The sequence below is a fragment of the Crinia signifera genome, chromosome 5 (assembly GCF_055691185.1).
Source record: "Crinia signifera chromosome 5, ASM5569118v1, whole genome shotgun sequence".
In the NCBI taxonomy this organism is placed as follows: domain Eukaryota; kingdom Metazoa; phylum Chordata; class Amphibia; order Anura; family Myobatrachidae; genus Crinia; species Crinia signifera.
The window spans coordinates 46,667,662-46,691,709 of NC_139221.1; the positions used below are offsets into that span (position 1 = coordinate 46,667,662).

The 24,048-nt window shown below is 40.1% G+C and overlaps 1 protein-coding gene across 4 annotated transcripts in view; it reads right to left on the reverse strand.

Moving 5' to 3' along the window:
- Positions 1-23,734, reverse strand: part of TOX (thymocyte selection associated high mobility group box) — a 228,123-nt gene extending 204,389 nt beyond the window's left edge. For 3 of the 4 annotated variants that reach the window (XM_083187144.1, XM_083187142.1, XM_083187143.1), the window contains exon 1: positions 23,167-23,734. In XM_083187144.1, coding sequence (XP_083043270.1) covers positions 23,167-23,268 — 102 coding nt within the window. In that variant the 5' untranslated portion in view covers positions 23,269-23,734. Of the gene's footprint in view, positions 1-22,012; positions 22,033-23,166 lie in introns of those variants that run through there. The other variant, XM_083187145.1, reaches the window with a different exon arrangement.
- Between the last annotated feature and the right edge of the window lie 314 nt (positions 23,735-24,048).

Sequence of the window (24,048 nt, forward strand, 5' to 3'; positions counted from 1 at the left end):
GGCATTACTTTTCTTTCTCTATATATTCTTTTCTATATATAAAATTACCGCTGGCAATTTTATACCAGCCTTATACAGTCCCACGGAAAGGGGGCAACCCTCCCGGATTCCGGCTGTCCCCTTCCCCCCTCATGTACCTTGTGGTGGCCGTACTCGTACCGTTAAATTGCCGCAATCGCGTCATTTCGGCAGAAGGTGCGTGGCTAAATATGCAAATCGCGCATATTTAGCCCCACCCCCTCATTGGAGACCCGCGTATTGCGCTATTTGCATTACTGGGGGCAGGGACTGATGATGTCTCCTCTCCGGTGTTCTCCCAGAGAGGAGATTGTAATAGTCGGCAACCCTGCTATAAAAACATGTAAATAAACGCTTGCAAAAGTAGCCCTGTGTGACCAATAAAAGTAACGCTAAGGGCGAGATGTACTAAGCTTGAAAAGTGATAAAATGGTGAGTGATAAACCAACTGTGAGATAACAGGTTGCAGCTGATTGGCTGGCTGTTTATCACTCTCCATTTGATCACTTTTCAAGCTTAGTACATCTGGCCCTAAGTCACAGTACAGTATATGAGAATTGCAGCAACACATTCATAACCATAGGATGAGCAGTAAAAACTAAACCATCAAAACTAAACCATCACTGGATCCCTGGAAGGCAGACTGGATTCCACAAGGATGTATCAGTTAGATAATCCACAATGCAGGTCTTTGTAAGCAAGTCAATGTTGTGTTATCCACTGATTCTGACAGTCCATTCAGCAAGAGACAACCCATGACAGAGGATGCCAAAGTCTATCTGACTGGAGAATTGAGTGTTGCACATTGCCACAAGCAGTGTTAATTAAGCCTGTGCCATAAGCATAAAGATAAGAGAGTTGTGCATGAACAGCCTAATATGCAGGGGGGAAATATCAAAGCATCTGAAGATTGGAGAAGTGCACAAATGAGAAGTTCTCAATGCTTATTGCAATCAGCTTCTACTATTTATCAAGTATTTTATCTTTCTCCGCTTCTCCACTCTTTACAAATCTTGATACATTCCCCCTGCAGTCTTGGGCTACCATTAAACTTACCACAATCAAAACTAATATATTTTCTCCTGGTAATTAAAAACATCTTATACCACTTTCACGTTGTTATGTTGAGTCCGACCCGGCTCCAGCCTAGCTCCGGCACTTTCACATTAAACTCGGGCAACCCAGGCTTAACCCTCCTTGTATCTTGTCGACTTGGATATAAAGTTAGAAACCCCACCTTGACCCGGGTCAACAACCCTTGCAAACGGCATGCAAAAATAAATAGTTACAGGATTTCTATGGGTACTATGGGCCATACGCATGCACAGTGTATTGATAATCACCTGACGTGTGAGTTTGCAGCCATGCAATCAGGTCTGAATAAAGCCCTAAGGACAATGTTGAATTAAATGCTACTCAGTCGCATCTTACCCAAGAACAGTGGAACTTGGTGGTAACATGGCAATCATACATACTGTAGGTAAAGTTTAGTGAGGGAGAGTCAATTAAAATGCTAGAGACACGTAATATGTCCCACTCCCACCTGTGTTCAGAAGAATGTGCTGTTGCAAGGATGAACTAATAAGGATAACTGCTATGTGTATCATTGTTGTCATGCTAGATAACTGCACTGATGTCTCAGGGACATGTATATTGCTATATACAGCATGGTAACACAGTAAGATATAGGATTGACAAAAGCTGTGGCCTTCACAGGTAAAAATAACATTGATGATCATCATCGTCATCATCATCATCATTCACTGTACTAGAATTTTAAATGTTTGCACAATGCACAACAAAACGGTTTGACAGTTGGAACCCATTGGTTCCAATGAGCCCATACCTACATGCAATGCTACTAGCATTTAAAAGTGCAGAAGCAGCTCCCTTCAGTAACGTTAACACAAGCTACATGCACTGACCTTCCAAGCATGAGTAAAAACAAAATCTACCAAATACACGTCAAACGTGATTGCATTTGACATATGGTTGAACTGGCCTAAGAACATGTGTTGCAGAACGCAAGCTTCTCCGTGGCCTTAACTTTATTCAGCTTCATAATAGAATCTCCATACAATGTTCTGTAGGACAGCCAAGGACAGTTCTGGTTTTTCTGATAACAACAGTAACGGAGAAAAAACAGAAACTCAAGATACAGTAGATATCTGAACAATCATTTTCAGAAAATGTAAAATGAGCAGGAAATTCAGGAATATCATGTTAGCTCATAAGATCTAGGGGGTGATTCTGTTTGAATCACCAAGCAGAGAAAAATCACACATCCTCGCCGCTTTGCGAATGAATGTTTTGCATAAACATCCATTCACAGGCTGGCGTACGGGGGCGAAACCATTCATTGGTCGCTGAACATCGAATGGTTTTCCCGTTTGCAAATATAAGTCCTATAGACTTATATTTGCACCATCCAGTCCGAGAACGGGGCGGGCGGCTGAAGTCCTCTGACATCAGCTGCCTGCCTGTGTTCACATGAGAACTCCCAGCGTTTTCCTGGGTGCACCCAGCGTATTTGTAGGTACCCCCAGGAAATGCTAGGCATCCCCATTCGAACACCCCCTGCCCGCCTTCATCTGCCCACCCCCCTGTGTGAATGCCTCGGCGACAATGCAAGTCGCTAAAGGTGCCCGCACAACAGCCCTAAACATGCGCATATGCAAATTCCGAGCAGACCAGAATCACCCCCCTATTTTGTGTTGTGCACGTGGATATGGAATTTCACGAAACATGTAACATTTCACCCTTAAATTCAATTTAAAACCAATAAAGACAACAAAAGTCAATTAATTTTATTATTTTTTCTAAACAAATCAATTAGCCAAATTAATCATTCATAGGTGAACATGAAACACTGGTTGTGCTGAATACTTAATTTACAAGACCATATTAGAAAAGCCTATACACATTCAAAAGCTTTGCATTGCATTGCATAAATGTTAAATCCTTATGTGTGCTTTAAGTCATTGGTGTCGGTCTACAATTTGGATGAAAAAAGTTTGTAATTCAATATATTATATTTTCCTTTACAGTAACTGGGCTTAAAAGGGGAGAAGGAGAGAGAGAGAGAGAGAGAGAAGAGAGAGAGAGAGAGAGAGAGAGAGAGAGAGAGAGAGAGAGAGAGAGAGAGAGAGAAGGGAGTGGTAGGGATAGAGAGAGAGAGGTGGGGGAGAGAGGGGGGGAAATATATAAATTTAGAGAGAGAGAGAGGGTGGGTGGTAGCAGTGGGAGTGATAGGCTGAGGGAGAGAGAGAACAGATGTGTACTGACTATTAACAGTCATGACAAATTGCCTCGCTAATGAATGTTACACACTGCAAGTGCCATAACTGATTAAACTACAATTTCCCCCTATCTGATAAAGATAGACCAGGGAACTCCAACAGTGGACAACTAGAATGTTGTGCCAAAGACCCTCGGGGCACAGTGTGGCACTTACAAAAAATAACAGAACGCCATAAATTCCATGTGAATGCATTAATACAAACTTTGCACACCAAACAGCTTTTACAGAACGTGACGCAGCATGAGATTTTATAAAGAAAAATCATAATAGAGGCCAAATCTGCATTTCTAGACTTGGAACACTTTCAATTTTTTTTCTGTTTTATTTGCCTCTGAAAGTAGAATTCCACCAATGACACAATTGTGCCTTAAGTTCAAATCTTTTCCTTTATTCGGTCATCTTCTTTGTGCAAAATTGGAAGCAGGCCAAATTTAAAGTGTTCCATTCATTTGCTGACCAATAGACCAACGGTATTCTAGCTCACATCAGTCAGATGTGATTTAGACTTAAGAAACAGAAATAGCTGCTTTTTAGACTTGGACTATATAGAGTAAGAACACACCTAAATTATGGATCCCGTTTTCTGAAATAAAATGCTATTATATATTTATTATTCTGCAATTTATCATCCAACTGCTGAAAATGTCACTAAATAAAATAAAACACATATGCCTCCCCATCATACAGACTGAACATACAAAACATTAGAAAAATAAGAATGTAATTGTATTACGTTACATGGTCATGGTATGCAATGAAAAAGGAAGAGATCATAATAATAAGGTAGATTATGAAACTGCATAAATTCTGCGTGCCTATTTGTCATTCTTTCAGAGATCACTATTGTTATCTATATTACTATTTTGGGTACTTATATATTATCTGGGCTCCCATGTTAAATGCACCCCATTTTTTCATACCCCTACTATCCAACTACACATGGAGTTGATTTTATATAGTGTGGCGAGCGCAGCGAGCCACCGTGCCCGAAGCGTGGCGAGGGGACGCGTCTCATAAGAAAAACGGGAGCCCAGATATTACATAAGTACCCTATTTTACTTTACATAAGTTGTGCTGGTTTTGCAGTGGTCATTTTATCGTTTACATTAATCTAAAAGCTGTATTTGTATTTTCCTTTTTAACTATGGAGAGATTTATAAAAGTTTGGAGAGATAAAGTGAAGAGTGAAGAATTACAACCAATTAAATCAATTTCTAACTGCCTTTTTACACTCAATGGGCCTTATTCAACTTCATGTTTTTCTGCGCATCAAGTGCAACCTCAGAAACTGCGGTTGCGTTGCGAAAAACGCAACAACAGTTTAAGACATGATGGGAAGAGGTGGCAATGTAGCATCTTGTCCTATGTGGGGTGCCAACAAAGCATTGCGGGGGCTGCATGACATCACACATTTAGGCAGCGCAGCCAGGGAGTGACCCTTTAATGTAAGAGAAGTGCTCAAAAAATATCGATGGACCCGCAAAATCGGCGTGACTCGGCATGTGGGGGAGGGCTGTCCTGTGCTGAGCAGTCACCCCCCAAGGCTACCTGCTGGCAGTTGTACTTTTGCAAATTCTCGCACGATTACAACTGATAATGATTAGGCCCTATGTTTTAAAAATAACAGCTAGAAGCAGGGTGGTTGGTACTTTAGGGCATATGTTTCAACTTTGAACAAAGATAGAGAGAGATAAAATACCAACTAACTTAGCTCTTAACTCAAATTTCAAACACTGAGATTTAGAGGCTGATTGATTACCACTGATTTCTCTGTAAGCTTTGATATATATGCCCCTTTACCTCTCTCCAAAACTTGACTAATCTCCCCCTATATCACATCTACCTACTCTGACAGAATGTCATCAAGCTCTTTGGACTATTGGGTGGGTAGACAAATCTTCCCGCAAAGCCGGTTGTCTGGGGATTGATGATGCAATTTCTGTTGAATCACATCATCATGGCCCTGCCCCCTGCTTCTCCATTGCACAAATTGCAGCACAGAGCAGGGGGTTACAGGGCAGTGAAAATGGGATTCATGGCACCACATTTCCTGTACTTCCCATGTTTTCTGCGAGATCTTCTACTTACTGTATATGCAATGGTAGACTTTTGGACATTTAAATAGCAGCACAGTAGTAATGATTTTTAAAGAGGTTTGTGAAGTACTAGTCAAACCACAAACCATTACCCTTTCAAGCAGGAATAATTTTTGGAAAAATAGTACCCAGTCTACCCAGCCTAGCTTGATTTGTTCCATCTAAAAAGCCTAGTATTTGGGCTTGGAAATCCAAGATAGCGTGCCTGTAGTCATATACCACATAAGGCAGGATTTAGGGGCATACTTATTACAGCTTTTCAAGAGATAAACTACAGCTCATAACTGTCGTTTTTCAAACACAGCATGTAAAATAATAGAAGCTGATTGGTTGATACTTGGGGGCATAAGACTCAGCATCGGAATTTGCTGGAGGAGCAGCAGAATGCCTGAAGAACTCAGATGCTTTTTTTAAAAGCAGCAACATTTTCAAGGCATGTTTTTGCCTTATAAATGATTGCCGCTTTAAAAAAAGGTCATAGTCCAGCATCCCCCACGTTCGTTGAACTCGGACGCTATTACATATGATCTTTTATCTCTAAAAAAGCTGTGATAAATATCCGCCTAAGTTCTCTATAAATAGCTAAGAACAAAGACATAAATCATTATTGTTTAAATTGAAATAGTTGATCTTTTTTAATTCCTTAAGTATACCATCACAAGAAATAAATGATTATTTCATTACAAGTTTAAACATGATATTGTGTAAAAGGCAAGACTATCTGAAGAATTAATTGTCTTCATCACCAATTATTATTTCACAATGACTCGAAATGATTTGAATCATACATGTATTGAGGAGCGTAGGTGATGTTTTAAGGTGATAACCTTTGTTGGGTTTATTAGAGAGACTATAATGTATTATTAACGCACAGCAGCTGTACCTGAACTGATGTAATGAATATAACAATCCTTTATGGTCGTCAGGGGAGAGGGCTAGGAGGCATTTATTAACCGAGAGTCATGATCAGCACATGATATGAACTTTACAAGTGAAATTATTTACTGTTAGACTGTTGTTGTGCTGTTTGTAATTAATTCTAACTCTAGATGTAACTTGCCCGCTGATAAAACATGCAACTGAATTTGAAAGTTTCAAAATGATGCAATCCCAGGAGAAATTAAGAGAATTGTGCTTTCTTAAATATAATGTTCAGACTTTTAAGACTTCTTAATTAATATGCATTTGTATTTTTTTTTTCTTTCATAATTAATTCTACAACCAGCTCTTTAAAATTAGATTTTTGCAATAAATTTTAAGAATTAAGCTTAGAAAAGTAACAGCGTGATTTACTTCAAAAGCTCAAATCTGGCAAAGAAAAGATTACCCCATTAGCCTTAGTAACTGAACAGAGTACTGAAAAGTCCATTATGAATAGTCTTTTATGCTCTAGCAGAAAGTCATTAACATAAAATAAATCATTAGCTTTGATATTAAGCCTCCACTGTGAAGAGGTTTTTATTAATAATGGTCATGACTGCATCTGTCAAATAGTGAAATATATTCTTTTTTTGTGGGAAGAATGTCATCATTTTGCATTCAAGGTTTTTGAGGGGCGAAAACAGGCCGAGGTTTAAATAATGCATTAGGCTGTAATCCCCTAAATCAACAACTGCAAGATAAAAAAAAAATAAAAAAAAACATTCAAGCAGGATGAGTTGCAAACATTTGTTTTTTTGATCGAGTTTGGTTGTTGTTTTTTCCTATGTTGTTTTTTGTTTTTTTAAATTGAACAAGAACATAACATTGTAATGGCTGACATCTGAAATGAATTGAATGGATCATTCACTGTATTGATATGTACCCTACGTAGAAGCAATTTCACAATGCCAATTGTTACTATGATATCCTTGATCAAATACTTAATATATCAATGGAAGCCACAGCAGAGTCTCGTTCTAAAGCCTTTTAGGATCCCAGCCAAGCTTCCAAAATGCAAATACCAGTTTCAACAGCTTAGTGGCATAAACACAATCATGCTGAGCCATTAAAATATACCCACCAGTAAACAGTAGCAGGACCATCTACAAATTCACTGATCCACAAGTTGAAGGATTTTGACAGGTTCCCTTAGCTATGCATGACATATGTATCGATAATTAGCTTGTTTTGACTTGGTATAAATGGAATCTTCTCAGCAGAAAAGTATTTTGTACCCTCCATCTCAATATTTCAAGTTGCCAAGCAAGCACACATGTTTTAGAATCAGCAAAGCTTTTAACATGATGGGCAAGGACATTAAATCAAACATTGGATCAAAAAGAGTCTTTGGAAGCTCAATGACTAGAAATTATAATACTGTACATTAAACAAAAATCATATTGAAGAACAGCTGAGGCCATTAAAACAGACTTTTATTAACCCATCTGACATAATGCATTATTGATTTAAACAGCTTAACTCAAACCACGTACAAGATATATTTAATCAGCTAGTCATATTTGAATGAAATGAAAGCATTTTAGGTCACAGTAAACAGGAATAATATAATTTGCATAGATCTAAAATACAATATGTAAGAGGAATTATCACTAATTATGCTACACAAAAGAAAAATGGTTATGCCAAATGGAATTACAATTGCAAACTATTAACAGGGAACAGCAATCACACAAAATAATGGAGTGGTGTTGGGGGGACAGCCCTGGAATGGAAATGTGCCAATTGTGGCATTAGCCAGAAAGTGTAGATGCAGATGGGGGAATTTACCAGAGTGAAAACCAGCGCCTGTGTGGTCAGCTTTGCAAATTAGCGGCTGTCACAGGGAAGGGTCAGTTCCCTAGCATAGAAAACACAAAAAGCAAAAAAAGACAGTGCTTAAATGTTGAATGATAAATGTTTGATCAATTGTACATATATGATGTTATATATTAAAATATAACACAAATGAGTATTTTAAAAGGTAAATATAACAACAATAAAAACAATTGAAGAAACACCTAGAGAGAGAGGTTTGTAATCCCTTGGTTGTTTGAAGCGCTCAGTCCTTGGTTATGGATTTTATAGCATAATGCATGGTCCTTTTTAATATTCAATATGTCCTCACCACTGGAATCTGTAAGTTGATATGGAAGTTGTGACACCACTGGAGATTAGATGATGATGATGGTCCTCACTAGTAGGTGGGTGTGTTGGATCCAGTCCAGGTAGCTGTGAGGTCCCAAAAGGCAATGGGTGAGGGACCAAGTATCCCGATGATTGTGTGCACTTAACGCATGTGGGTCAGCCTGTAGGTGTGAGGCAAAATTTCTAGTAAGTAGTGGGGTGGAAAGCAGTTTGATGAATGGTCCAAGGATTGTTCTGAGTTATGACCAGGGGTCTCTGGTGTGTCAGGGGTAGGAGCACCTACCTATACCAACTTATGGATTCCAGTGGTGAGGACACATTGATTATTAATCAGTACCCTGCATTATGCTATAAAATTCATGCAACCAAGAAATTACAAACCCCTCTCTAGGTGTGTCTTCAATTGTTTTTATTGTCGTTATATTTACCTTTTAAAATACTTTGTTTTAAACTTTAGAAAATAACATTAAATATGTACAATTGATCCAACATTTATTATTCAACATTTAAGTGCTATCTCAGAAATTATAGATGGGCTGGTCTGGGTTCCAAGTGTTTCATGAAAATCAGGGCTGCAGGGCGATATAATTGGTACTTTGAAACTCCTTTAATACATCACAGTTTAGTATGTACAGTAGTATACAGTATAAAGGGGTTGATTTAGAGGTAGGGGCAAAGTGACCCATTGAATGCAACATTTTCCCCTCAAACAACCATCATGTATTGTAATTGAGAAAATGGAAGTGGTACAAGCCAATCTGAAACTGTGACCTAGCTATACCTAAATATACCTAGCTACCTAAGTGTGTAGAGAATGGAAGAATATGCACTACAGTATGTGCACTACAGTATGTGAATTTTCAGTGCCAGCTAGTTTGTTTCATTTCAAATTCTGCACTGGGCACCTTTTTTGACAAAAATGTAATTAAAAACTTAGGACCCTTTCTAGGGGAAAATTAAGGATTTCTACAAAGGGGTTTTCAAATGCGCAATTTTTGCATGATGTGTCCGGCAGATATAGAGGGCTATATTATGCAGTGTGGTGCATGTATCTGACATATATAAGGACCAGCATTTCGGGTAAGCCATTAGATGCAGCAGTAGGGTCAGTTCTTCTGAGAATTTTTTTTTTTTGCTGGAGGTGGGCATCATTCCACAATCAAAGCATGCAGGGTGCTTGGATTATGGATTAGTGAGGACTCGGAGCATTGGAGCAAGTCTGGGAGTCTGGGAAGGGTAGTGTGGAGGCAGGAGCAAAATAACCTAGTACCCGCCCTATAGATGTACATAATGGTCTCCTTATACAATCAATAGTGTATGCAATGTTGTATAAATAATTAACACTACAGATGGTCTATAGTATAAGCTAGATGGAGAAGAGGGTTTCCGTGTAACTGGAGGCCCCTCCTGCCTTTACCTATGACTTGAAATTAAGCCTGTTCATATGTTCCATCACTATATAAAAAATATTAATAACTGAGGATATAACAATCAATATTTTCAAATCTAAATGTTTTCCATGTGTAATAGTACGCACTAATTTGAAATTAACTTTTTTTACTTTAGCAGATGTACATTCCAATGACTGGCCAAAAGTCATCAAATTGTCTTCCAAATTATTTGCGGTCATAAATATGCAACAGGGTATGCAACTATTTACACAGCGTGGACACATAGCTGCAATCATCTTCAATTCTTTTTGGTTTGTAAATAACCCCATCTGTTCCTTAACATAAATCAACATTATAGTGTACAGAGGATTTTTGGCCAGGCCACTATAGGTACATGACACTTTAATACATATTATATAATCAATGCTTTAACTCAGTAGACTCAATCCAATTAACTCACTTAAAACGCAACTGGGGTGAGTTACTGTTGTAATGGTGGACAAAAGCCGGCAGCTAAATTGGAACTTGCCTCATTTACAGCCATACTTTGACCTAATTCAGACCTGATCGCAGGACAAATTTGTTCTCGAAATGGATAAAACCATTAATATGTGCAGAGAGAGTTAGATTTGGGTGATTTATTTTGTTTCTGTGCAGGTTAAATACTGATTTTTTTACGCTGCAATTTGGATTTCAGTTTGAACACACCCTGCCCAAATCTAACTCTCTCTGCACATATTATCTATGCCCCACTTGCAGCATGGTTTTGCCCATTTTGAGAAAAAAATTGCCCTGCGATCAAGTTAGGTCCATTGAATGAAGCTCTGTGGGACTGCAGAAAAAAATCCACAGGTCTGGCAGTAATGTAAGTACGATATAAAGCCACACTAATACCCCTTCCACATTGGCCACCTGGCAATTACCCAGCATTTTTAAGTGCTGGGTAATTTTTCTGGGTGCAGTCAGACCCCGTTCACACCACCCGCAGATCACGGGGTTAAAGCTTTTCAACCCGGTAATTTGCCGTAAAACACAGGTTTTTCGGTGGTGTGAAAGGGTCAACACGTGCTTAAATCCCGGCACTCTGACCCTGGTCAAGAGCAGTGTTGGAATGCTGGGATTTAAGAACCGTGTTGACCCTTTCACACCGCCGAAAAACCTGGGTTTTCCAGCAAATTACCGGGTTGAAAAGCTTCAACCCCATAATTTGCTTTGTGGTGTCAATAGGGTATTATACTCGCTGGGGCGAGAACATTGTGAAAAAAAGGATTGATCCCAGTGTTTCACAAACCCAAACCCACTAATGCATGTCTTCAAGGTGACCTTAAGAACAATTAGTACCACCTGTAGATATATTGTGTTAGTCAATTAGCACACCACCCAGGTAGATGATCTGGAAAACACGCACTGTTAGGAGCCTATGAGAAAACCTGTTCAAACAGATAAAGTTCAATTAAACTGAAATATCCAGACTAAGCAAAATGTTATTTAATTCCATATTCTCTTTCATGTTCCATAATTTATATAACACAAATTCCATATTTTATATAAAAAAATGCATACATTCCAAGACATATCATCTATACATTTACAGAACTATGTATAAACACTTTTAGGCTTTACTTTCTTATTTTAGAAGCTGTTACAAGCAAGCGGTAGAAAACTTCTGTAAAGAAGTTTTAGACAAACACAAATAAAGCATTGGGATTTTGAAATACTGTATTCCTTCGATCCAAGCATAGCAAACATTCCATCTCCTCTTTATTTCTTATATATGTGATTTTACAGTATTGAGAAATATGCCTCAGGCCTAAAAAGCAACTAAGGTACCTCAGGGGCACTCAAAACTCTTTACAAACCATTTAGAGAGTTTAGCTGTTCTACTGTTTATTTCAAGCACTGAATGTTGAAGAATAACTCTTTTGAGTCAGATACAAATTTATGAATTCAATAGCTATATGTTCTTAGATTTACAGGCTACATTTTGTAGTATGTTAATGAGTCCACACAGAGTGTTCTATGTTTTCAAAGCACTGCTTATTTTTATCTGAAGCATTATAATTCCCTGCGGTACTTGTGTATTTTCACGGCGCCCGATATATCGGATGCGATATCGGCCGATATATCGATGCGATCTGAAGCGATTTTTGACCTGTTCATAAAGAATTTCAATAATCCGCGTCCGCTCGCCACACTATATAGAATCAACTCCATGCATAGTGGATATTGGGGTTATGAACAGGTCAAAAATTGCTTCGGATCTCATCGATATATCGGCCGATATCACATCCGATATATTGTGTGCCATGAAACTACACAAGTACCTTCCCTGCTTTATCTAATATCCTTTCTTATTTATTAGAGTTCTGTTGTACAACCAGTGTGAGTTGTTACATGTGTAATGTACTGTGTTACAAGGGCTATGTATGTTGGCAGATTAATTTCATAATACATCTTAAAAGCATAGGGGTTCATGCATAGTGAGGACTACTCCCAAGCAGGCCTTTGGGAATAAAACTCTAAATTGATATAATGTCATATGGGAAATTTTAGGTACTTCTCTTAACAGATGGGCAAATGCTGGATTTGTAAGAGGGGGGAATCTGCCTATGTACTCTCTCTCTCTCTCTCTCTCTCTCTCTCTCTCACACACACAGACACACACACAAAAATGGTTCAATAAATAAGATTCAAAATTTCTCACATATGTAGTTCTCTATTCAATTCTAATTTACTGCTAGCCCAGGGATGGTAGATCAATGCTACCCCTCACTGCCATTAGACTGCGCCTCATAACAGTCATTCTGTCCCAATATCAGTTGTTAGATGGTGGGACTAGTGGAAGCATGGTCAAACACTGACGTGCTTAGTGTGATCAGATTTCTGCATTTAAAGGGTACAGCAGGTGAAACTCATGACCAACTTGTTAAGGTGTATGGTGATAACGTCATGTCACAGAAACAATTTTGGGTTTGGGGCACTGCCTGTGGTGGATGTGATTGACCAACCAGATCGCAGCTCATCCTTAACACTTATTCTGCCATTTTAAATATGTTCTTGAAAAAGGTTGAATAAACTAAAACTTTGAATATATGACCAACTGTTGTTTGAACTGTCTTTGTTGAGACCCATGAGTGCTATATTTTGGGACTCTTAGTGGACATCCTGGGAAGGCACCACGGAAAGTATAAGTTTATTGACACAATGTGAGTGCCAGCCTTCCTGCTGTTTTATATATTTTGTTGGGATTTTTTGTCTATTTTTTGCCACCCACATGCCTCTCCCACAAGGATACAAACTACAAAACTAGAGAGGATACATACAGATGACTGGCAGTCAGAATGCTAACGCTGCATCCAAAAGGAGGGAATACCAACAGGGGTCATATTAGTGTGCTTTCAAGAAAAAAATCAAAAAAGATTTTATGAGGATATCCTGCAGCGCTGGACCTTTGGGATCAGTATCACCTGGATGATTAGTGGTTTCTATCAGTGAATGCAGTCCACTCCTTATTTAAAAGTTCGAAAGAACAATTTATTCAAAAAGCATGAAGAACTCCACAAAAAATATCCACAAAAATGGCTTCCAAATGCCACAAAGCATGCATCAAACAAAGTCACACGAAAAAAACTATAAAAAATGCATAAAATATATAAAATATCCAAAAACATTCCTTTTTTGACCTGGTTTCTGCCTCCCAGGGGGGTGGGTGATGTGTGGATGACACAGACCAGACCTTTTCGGGGAGACTTGTGATTATGTGAAAAAAGTTAATATCCCATAGGCAAAAGATGTAATTCCCGGGTATCTCCTATGAGGCCCTTTTACACAGTCTCATAGCCACCTCTCCAAGGCTTGGAACACACAAATGGGGGAAAGAATATAAGGAGATTGCTCTCACCACTCCGTTTCTGCACACTGTCAAAAGACTTCTCCTTGGATAGGGAATGGCACGGCCAGCCACACTGCCACTGCGGATGTACCGTATATACCCTTCTCCTCTGGATACCGTCTTGCAGGAGATGTAACAACTCAGAGACTGCTCTGCCACTGCAGTCTCTGGATTCCTGCCGTTTAGTGTGCAAGACTCCGCTCACGCTGGGATGAATGCAGGGACTGGAGATGGCCCCAGTAACCGTCTCTCACTCCGGTGCGCTACAGCCGGCTGTAATCCGCTGTGCGCCTCCTGCTCCCTCCGTGAGCAATAGTCTGATGACTTACGGATAGGTGGTTATCAGCGGGACTGTCCTCGCACCTGCCTGACCTTGGCCAGACAGACGCCGCTCAGCTGCCCGCTTACAAGCGTTCTCCTTTCTCCTCTCCCACTGTCACACTTTCTCCTTGTCTGGGATTATAACGGAAAACCAGATGGGGAAAACTCCAAAGCTGCTGCCGCCAACGCGTTTCTACCCTCTCAGGGTCTTTATCAAGGCCTTGATAAAGACCCTGAGAGGCTAGAAACGCGTTGGCGGCAGCAGCTTTGGAGTTTTCCCCGTCTGGTTTTCCGTTATAATCCCAGACAAGGAGACAGTGTGACAGTGGGAGAGGAGAAAGGAGAACGCTTGTAAGCGGGCAGCTGAGCGGCGTCTGTCTGGCCGAGGTCAGGCAGGTGCGAGGACAGTCCCGCTGATAACCACCTATCCGTAAGTCATCAGACTATTGCTCACGGAGGGAGCAGGAGGCGCACAGCGGATTACAGCCGGCTGTAGTGCACCGGAGTGAGAGACGGTTACTGGGGCCATCTCCAGTCCCTGCATTCATCCCAGCGTGAGCGGAGTCTTGCACACTAAACGGCAGGAATCCAGAGACTGCAGTGGCAGAGCAGTCTCTGAGTTGTTACATCTCCTGCAAGACGGTATCCAGAGGAGAAGGGTATATACGGTACATCCGCAGTGGCAGTGTGGCTGGCCGTGCCATTCCCTATCCAAGGAGAAGTCTTTTGACAGTGTGCAGAAACGGAGTGGTGAGAGCAATCTCCTTATATTCTTTCCCCCATTTGTGTGTTCCAAGCCTTGGAGAGGTGGCTATGAGACTGTGTAAAAGGGCCTCATAGGAGATACCCGGGAATTACATCTTTTCCCTATGGGATATTAACTTTTTTCACATAATCACAGGTCTCCCCGAAAAGTCTGGTCTGTGTCATCCACACATCACCCATCCCCCTGGGAGGCAGAAACCAGGTCAAAAAAGGAATGTTTTTGGATATTTTATATATTTTATGCATTTTTTATAGTTTTTTCGTGTGACTTTGTTTGATGCATGCTTTGTGGCATTTGGAAGCCATTTTTGTGGATATTTTTTGTGGAGTTCTTCATGCTTTTTGAATAAATTGTTCTTTCGAACTTTTAAATAAGGAGTGGACTGCATTCACTGATAGAAACCACTAATCATCCAGGTGATACTGATCCCAAAGGTCCAGCGCTGCAGGATATCCTCATAAAATCTTTTTTGATTTTTTTCTTGAAATTATCTTGCTAGTATTACAGTTGTACTATTGTATGAGGACAAACAGCTGCAGGATTTCTTTTTGGCGCTCGAGGAGTGACTTTGTCATTTTTTGTGATATTTATTAGTGTGCTTACTTTACCCCTGGCCCCCCTAAACCTAAACCTTCCTACATGAAGCCTAAACACCCCCCCCCCCTCAGCTTGACACTGACCATCAATGCTGGTGCCTAGCCCTAACACCCATACCCCACCACCAAAACACCCACACCCCGTTGCTTGTGAGCTAATGGTGACTCACTGCAGCAATCTGGGTAGCTTAACCATGGAATGTCCGTCCATCCTTCTCCTCCGTCTGCCACCTTCCCCAGCACTAGAGGTCATATTTGAAAAGGATCATAGCACTGCAGTGTTACCCAGTGTTACCCAGAAGTACCATGAGCCCTTAGCGCTGATGCCTTGTAACCCCCTGGCAACAAGCATTGACCCCTGACAATGAGTATTAACCCATGGCAATGAGCATTAACCACTGGTTATGGGCAATGACCCCTGGCAATGAGATTTGACCCAGAGCAATGAGCATTGACCCCCTGGCAATGAGCAAGTAATTTAAAATTATTTATAAGCCGTACAGTGTACGGCATATTGTGTTAGGGGCATTGCAATGTGCGACATATTGTGTCTGGGGCATTGTGGTGTGTGGCATAATGTGTCAGGGGCCTTTATGTGTAATAAGCATTACAGTGAGTGGCATAATGTGTAAGGGGCATTTTCCGGTTATTAGGCAGATTTTTTTGTTATTTAAAGATTTTAGGAGCTCTTTAGGTTTAGGTTTATTTTGTCTTGTGTAGCTTACGCCCAATTAAGGTTGGAAACCACTTCCATAGCCTAACCCTATTCCACCCATCTAGGTGTCTAACATCCCTCCATGCAGCCCAACCTTAACATTCCCAACTGCAGCCTAACCCTTAGTCTCCCCCCTAGTGCCTAAACCTAATATCGCCATCCCCGGCATAACTTTACCCCACCCAGGTTGTTCACCATTTAGAAACCCACCAGACAAGATTCTGGCACTGGCATTCCAATTGATGTTGGGATTCCGGTGACAGACTCCCATCATTAGTCGGGATGCCAGCAAATGGTATAGTGAATGTCAGCATCTCGATCACCAGACTGCTAAACGCATTCCAACTTCAAGTGAAGGATAGTTGACAGCTATAGAAACACTAGCAATAATCTTTAGCATACTTGTGACACCACCCTTCCTTTATTAAATGCATTTTACAGCCCAAGTTACAGTATAAAATATATGTATATGCCCTCAATCTCTTATATCTACACTATTATTACTATAGAGTGAACTAAAAAAAAGATAGAGGAAGGTATAAACTATAAAACAACAGTTAGAAACTCTGACAGCTGACACAAAGATTCAAATAGTTTGTGTAAGCTAAGAGTATTGTAAGTATTGGAAAGGGGACATGACCACGCCTCTTTACCTGTGGCCATGCCCCTTTCCAAATGTGTCCCGGTTTTTGCTCTTCACATGTTGGAGGTTATATTTGTGTACAAGTCTCAAGGGGACTTCCTTGGCATAATTACTTACTGAAGTAGCATCTACAACATGAACATTAATAGTCATGCCCGGCTTGGTACAGAGCACCCACTTAGTAACTACACATGTTAAAAGACCCTCATACCAACTGGTAACTTTCTGACTACTCCAATAGAAATTAGAAATATTTCATGAATATGAATGAATCCATGTATATATATAAAATCACTGAGCAATTACCATTATATAGTTGACATTAGCCCATGGGGATGCGGTCAATTTGCCGGCGGTCAGGATCCCGGCGTTCAGAATCCCGACACTGGAATCCCGACCGCCGAAATCCACGACACCCATAGAGGGAGAATAAAATAGCGTGCCGAACGTAGCGAGGCACCGGGCCCACTGCGTGGCGAGCGCAGCGAGACCGCAAGGGGGGGCGATCCACGTCCCCCCCATGTCGGGATTTCGGCGGTCGGGATTCCAGTGTCGGGATTCCGACCGCCGGCATTCCGACCGCCGGCATTACGTATCGGATCCAGCCCATGGGCCAAAGGACATTTGTTAACAATAGCATACAAGGACAATTAGAAATACACTGCGGGCAAGAGGGGGAGGGGATTAGAGTTAGGCAGTCAGAGATGAGGGTTAGGGTTAGACTGCAGTGGGGAGTTAGGGGGGCGGGTTATGGTTAGTTTAGTTTAGTGCGCCTGTCACGATTTTAGGCAGCTGGGATGCTAATGTCATTATTCGGACCACCAGCATCCTTACTGCCAATATATTATTGGCAATATCTTTGTACAATGGATATGTCAACAGAAAGAACATTTTTTTTAAATGCCATTGTCATTTTGGAGAAGTATGCTTACTTGATGCCTATATAACTAATAATTCTCCAGACCTCTATAGTAGAAGATGAAATTGAAATTCAGTGATTCTTACATGGGGGTTCAGTTGTGTATTGAACGAAGGAATAAACTGGTAATCTCATCACAAGAAGTACCTCATCGGAAGTGCTTCATTTCAAGTTACTTAATATTGTTGGGGGACAGTCCTGCAGCCCATGGGTAAAATCTGCCATGGGTCAAATGTTTAAGATATGCACTTATTTTATGCTGCCATATACATATCTGAAAGACATATAAGGCTCCGGGTGATGGAGAGATCTATTTGGATTAAGGAGTCCCCATGCATTCTGCAAAATGCAAACAACAACACGTTGCAACCACAGCACAGATTTTACGTTTTGAGTTATAAATGAACCAAATTGGATTGAAATCAAATAATGACTAAACAATAGACAGTAGGGCAAAATGTCTCTTTATGTTACAAATTCACTTCCGAATAACCCTGGTTCAACAAACAGTTACAAAATATTTCAGAAATTAAAGATTTTATCTTTTGTTTAATTTAACTTGTCACTGAATGCAAAAACTTTTTTTTTTTTTAACAAACCCTTGTTGCCTAAAGTATTTTTTTAAATTATTCAACAAAACAATTTTAATTTAGACTGTTGTGATTTGCAATGTTCACAAGCGAATCTATATTGGTCACTTTGTTACATAGGAGAAAATTGATTCAATTGTGTAGGGGTGTGGTATGATGCTCAGTCGGGATTCCCACATTCATTAGTCCGATATCGAAATCCCAACTGCCGGTACTCTGACAGGGGGTAGAGCGTTACGAAGCCCCTTGCAGGCTTTCTGCACTCGTCATGCTGTGGGCTCAGTGGCTACACTATGCTCGCCACAGGTTCTATTCTTCCTCTGTGGGGGTTGTGGACCCCCACAAGGGAGAATAGTCCATGTCAGTAGGGAACCCGACTGTTGGTATTTAACAGTCAAGATTCTGATGTCGGACTAATGACGAAAGTAATTCTGACTGTCAAAGCATGATCCGACACCCATTGTGTAAACTAAGATTGCGATGTAGCTACATAAAAAGCAAAGTAAAAGCAGACATTCAATTTACACACATAATCACACACAGGCGGAAATGTATCAAACCCTCTAAAGATTGGTGAAGTGAGCAAACCTGAGTTGCCCATAGCAACCAATCAACTTTTAGGTAGAATTTAATGAATACATTCTAAAAAATCATAGGTAAAAGCCTTCTTTAGAAGGCTTGATATATTTCCCACTATGGGGGGGAGTCAATCTTGGATTCCGACTGTCGGAATGTTCTGACAGTTGGAATCCTGTCCGTTTTTGTTCTGCTCGACAGAGACCCCACAGGCGAGAAATCACTGTTCCGCCTGTCGAGTGTCAAAAAGTGGGCATGTCGTAGAAAATGGCCATGGATTGTCGAGGAACGGCCTTGAATTCGTCAAGCCAAGGCCATTTCTAAAAACAGATCCAACTTGTTTAAAAGTTGGATCTGTTTTGTTGAAATCCGCCTTCAATGCTGTCGGAAATGGAAGCATTGAATAGAAGGCGGGCGCTATTTCCCCTTTCGGAAATAGCGCCTGAAATTGAAAACCCCCAATATGAGGACAATGCTCCTCAAAAAGGACCTACAGTACTTGTGTAGTGTTTTAGTTTATCATATTAATAATTGTAAGAGCCTGAAACCAGCATTCACTGTGGGGACTTTGGCCATGAAACTTCCATAAAGCCTTGTAGCGGTTGTTAACTATAGGTTCAAATCAATCAATCAAACTCCCATGCCAGATGAAAACGAAAACCTTCATCAGAGTAAAGCAAGAATGAGGTTCAGTTAACAGACTTGAGTTAGGACATTCTGATTACCAACTACACCACTGGCATAAGAATGGCAATCGCCAATGGCTGCTTTAATGTTGGTAGCCAATAATACTTCAATATCCCCTACAGTAATCATAGGCTTCCGCCACCAACAGCTAAATCTCTATCTCTCAGTTTTTATGTATCAATCAGATTATAGTCTCCTTTGGGCATTTTTACCTTGTTACCTTATTGTACAGTAATATGTTGGAGTTCTAGATAAAGAAGGATAACAATAGCATCTAAGCTCCAACTGTGAAAATACCTTTAATACAAATATCCCAGTCTATGGAAAAAAAAATAGACAACAATACAGCCTAAGATGAAATTGCAACCATGATTCAATGTTTTAATACACAATATCTCGTGATTCCATTCACAAAGAAATCAATAACAGTTAATGAGATTGGAAATTCCATTAAAACATTTATTTCTTAGGCATTTGCGGGCAATGATGAACAATTATCTTTTATAACCATACATTAATGCAATGGAAAGCGAAGGACAGAAATGCTAGCTGATTTAATGCCTGCACATTCAGTCCATTCATCTAGGAAAGGTAATATCTTAAACACAAGTCATATCCGACAACATAATAGCATGTTTTGGAAATAGCTGGAATGAATCTCTAAAACATTGCAAGCCTTGTGGGTAGGCTCAGAAAAACTAATACCTATGGCTTATAATGTAAGACAAAACTCCCAGACCATGATGCAGTGCAGTCAGTATATTATGAAGTATTACTTATTAAAAAGGAATTGATAATATTTGCATAAGCTACTGACTAGTTACAACTGTAAAATGTTAAAAACAATCCCTTTCCTCTGTTTAGGAAATGTTTTACAGCCACAATCTCTTTTCTAGAGTAATCTTCAAGCACAACTCTACACGCTTTCATTACCCTGAGAGGTAAAATATCTGTATTGGTAGAAAGTGAAGGGGCTGTGGACTTCATTCTCTCCTGAAGGAGCTTAGCTCACAAAATCTAGTGCTACTGGTTCTTTGAGGCTCACCATAGGGAGTGGTGTAGACCATTATTTTCTCTCCTACTGATGGCAGGGGTCACGCTCCCTCTCATCGACGAGACTAACATCTGCTAGAAGTGTCAAAATAAAATTATACTGCCATCATTTTTATGTGAATAGACATTTCATAATACAGAGAAATACTGCACGGACCCAAAATTCCAAAGTGTTACACACCACACTCATTACATATGTTAAAAAGAAAAACCCAGGAACAATCAGGACAAGTCTTTGATATTTTTCCTTAACCATTTCATTTATCTAAATTTAGCTGACACCTTTGTCAATTTCTATTTTGGATGTGTTCTCAAGACAGGCGCTGTAGAACTTGATGTTTAAAGTAGACTTTTATTGATTGGTGGCTGCTATTTGATAGCTGGACAAATGTCAGATATGGTACCTATCCCTCAAGCTACAAGAATTACAAGTTAGGTGTCTGAATGAGTTTGTTCAAGCTGCTATCAGGTCCTACTGCTATTTAAAACAGTGACAAGCCGGTACCACAGTATTCACAGTGAATTGCTGAAATCTGTCTTTGTTGTGCCATTATAATGAGTTTCCATCAAAGGGTTGCATTTATTTTACTTTCTTTACAGAGGGGGGGGGGGGGGGGGGGGTTTGAACAAAAGTACATAACATACTACTAAACAAAGTATGTGTGCTGTTAGTGTGTGCTGTATGGAGTATCTGTATGTTTTTATATATAAAAAGTCTAATTTGCTACTAACAAATGTATGTTGTGTTTACGGTAGCTGAAAAGTCATTAATATTTACCAAGAGTCCAACACTACTGTATGTTTATAAGCAACCACTGTAAACATGTAATAAAATATCTTTATTTACTAGCTGTGCAGACAATAATGTACTAAAACACATGTATAGTGTAGTAAAATAACATTCGCATAATGCATAATTGTACTTACTGGTCCTAGATTTTATGAAATTGACATTTGTTACGATAATATTGATACCTGTATACAAAAGCCTTTTTCATACGGCATAATGTGTACCGTTGGAGTGTAAATGAAGTATAGCCAGTCTTAACTCATGTTTGCAAGAAATGATTAAAACTAGCTTGATGTATGCATAGTACTTATTACTTGCTCACACTGATTACATAGCTTTTACAGACTAATATTAATGGCCTTAATTACACTACAAGACTTTTTTTTTATATTTAAACACATTCATAAAAAAAATACATTGACTATATGACAAGGGTGTTTTATGAACAAAGTAAAATAATGACCATGGTCAAAGTGTAATGCATTGCCTCCAAATGTGTTTTAATGCACAAAACTGTGCCGAGAGCCACTAGCCTTTATCCGACATCACAATCATTTGCAATAACAGAAAACTAATTACTAGGGTTAATTACCTAAACCTTTGCAAGTGGATACAGTGTGGATCATCGGAGATGCAGGATTGCGCTGGGGCTAATGTACTCTGTAATGTCCAGCTATAATACAGCAATACCAGTACACAGCTTCATCCTTGTGTTAACTAAGACCAGATACTGTATGAATTCTTTTCAATGAGGGGTTTGTAGCAATATTGAAAAGAATTCAACACAATTTTTCTACAGCCATTTCAGTGAATGACATGTGAACAGTAGCAAGTCCATTTAGAAGGACCAGCAATGCCAAACTTTTAATGACAGCCACTTTCCCTGGCACAGTTGTGAGTCTGGAAGGTTGCCTTTGTCGTGTAAGTGTTTTGTGCTAAACAAGCTATTTTTATTCATGCACACAGCCCTCATCACATCAGTGCAGTGGAGTGTAATTCATGCATAGCATCGCCTGCTGCCACTGTGCAGCTTGTAGTAATTTAACCCCAGACATTAAATAATATAAACTCTAGACTTCCAAAACTCTAAGCAACTCCAGTCCCATGGTGGCAACCCCGACTACTGGATAAAATGATATTAAATAGGTAACACAACAAGCTAGTCCCATGCCCAGGCTCATGTATACACTGCCAGCAATGATGTTGCAAAGGGAGCATAATTATTACAGCAAGCACAATGCATGCTCACTATAAAACTTGTAAGCATCAATGGTTTTGTTGTATAAACATCAAGTAATCACTGAATCACCAGAAGACACGTGATTACGAGAACAATAAACAACTAGTCTTCTATTGTAAACAATACTTCAAGGTCATCTTTATAGAGTATAATACAACAATGGCAGCACAAAAGCAACAATGTTTCCTGTGATAACAAATCCAGCAGTAAATAAAACCACTGTCCATAGGTGATCTGTGAGCACAGACCAAGGCAAATGTCACAGGACAGAACCCTGCTCATTAGGTTTGGAGAAAGTGTGTTCCCCCATTCCAGCCTATGCACAGAGCTTCCAGCACATCTACTATGAAGTCCAAGGCAGGCAATTAGATCGCAGTATCAGAAGCAGGGAAGGGATGCTAGTAAGTAAGGACACAGTGCATTGCTTTGTGTGCATGCATGGGGAAAGAGAAGCAGGGCGGAGGGACAGCAAGCAAGTGAATTAAATAACAAACGCATGAAATCACCTTGTTACAATAGTAGGGGTCCAAACAAGGGGAAGGTCCCAAACAGGGGGTGTCAGGAGCTGCAGCGGACTGTGCTGGTGGTGGGTAAAATCTCACATCCATCGCACTGTACACATCAAGGAAACTCCAGTCTTGTATGTCCAATAGCAGGAAAACAAACAGTGATGCAGGGACCAGCCAGAGGTATAGCTCATAGATAACAACAGCACCTTTGCTCCTTCACATCCGCTTGTGCTTTGCAGGCAAATGACAAAGATACATAGGTATTGTAATTCAAAAACTCCTCCAGCAGCCTCCAGAGTCCTGACAGGGCTCTATACAGGGCTCTATAGAGCAAGTCAGGTAACAAAGTACTGAATGGATTCTTCTCAACAGTTCTCCCTTCCCTGATCACTGCGTTCCTGGGCTTTCCTCCCAACAATGTATTTCTGTAAGTTGCTGAATTGTTGTCCTCCTGGATAGAAGGGGAAAAGGGACCTAGAAGAGGCACTGTCTCTCCCCAGCCTCTGGAATGGCTGCCCCGTGCTCTGCTAGAGGAGGAGGGACAGTCACAGTGTATGTATGTACATGAGAGTGCTTCTAGTTATTAGACACGTTGGATCTGTTGACCTGAACAGCGCCACCTACTGGTGAAAGATAACTTTCTCTTTGTCCTGGAAAACCATGCGTTTCAGATTACCTATTTCACAAATAATTGGATCGTGTAAATTACATTGTATTTGCATAAACACTTTGCATCTTTGGAGTTTGCGTGTTTCCATGGGAGCGTACACACTGTAAAATACACACATTGTCACTCCTCCATGTACCATGAAATCATTTAATTTCTATTATTAAACAGTTTTTTCGTTCATGTAAACACATTTTGCTTGTTTTACTTTA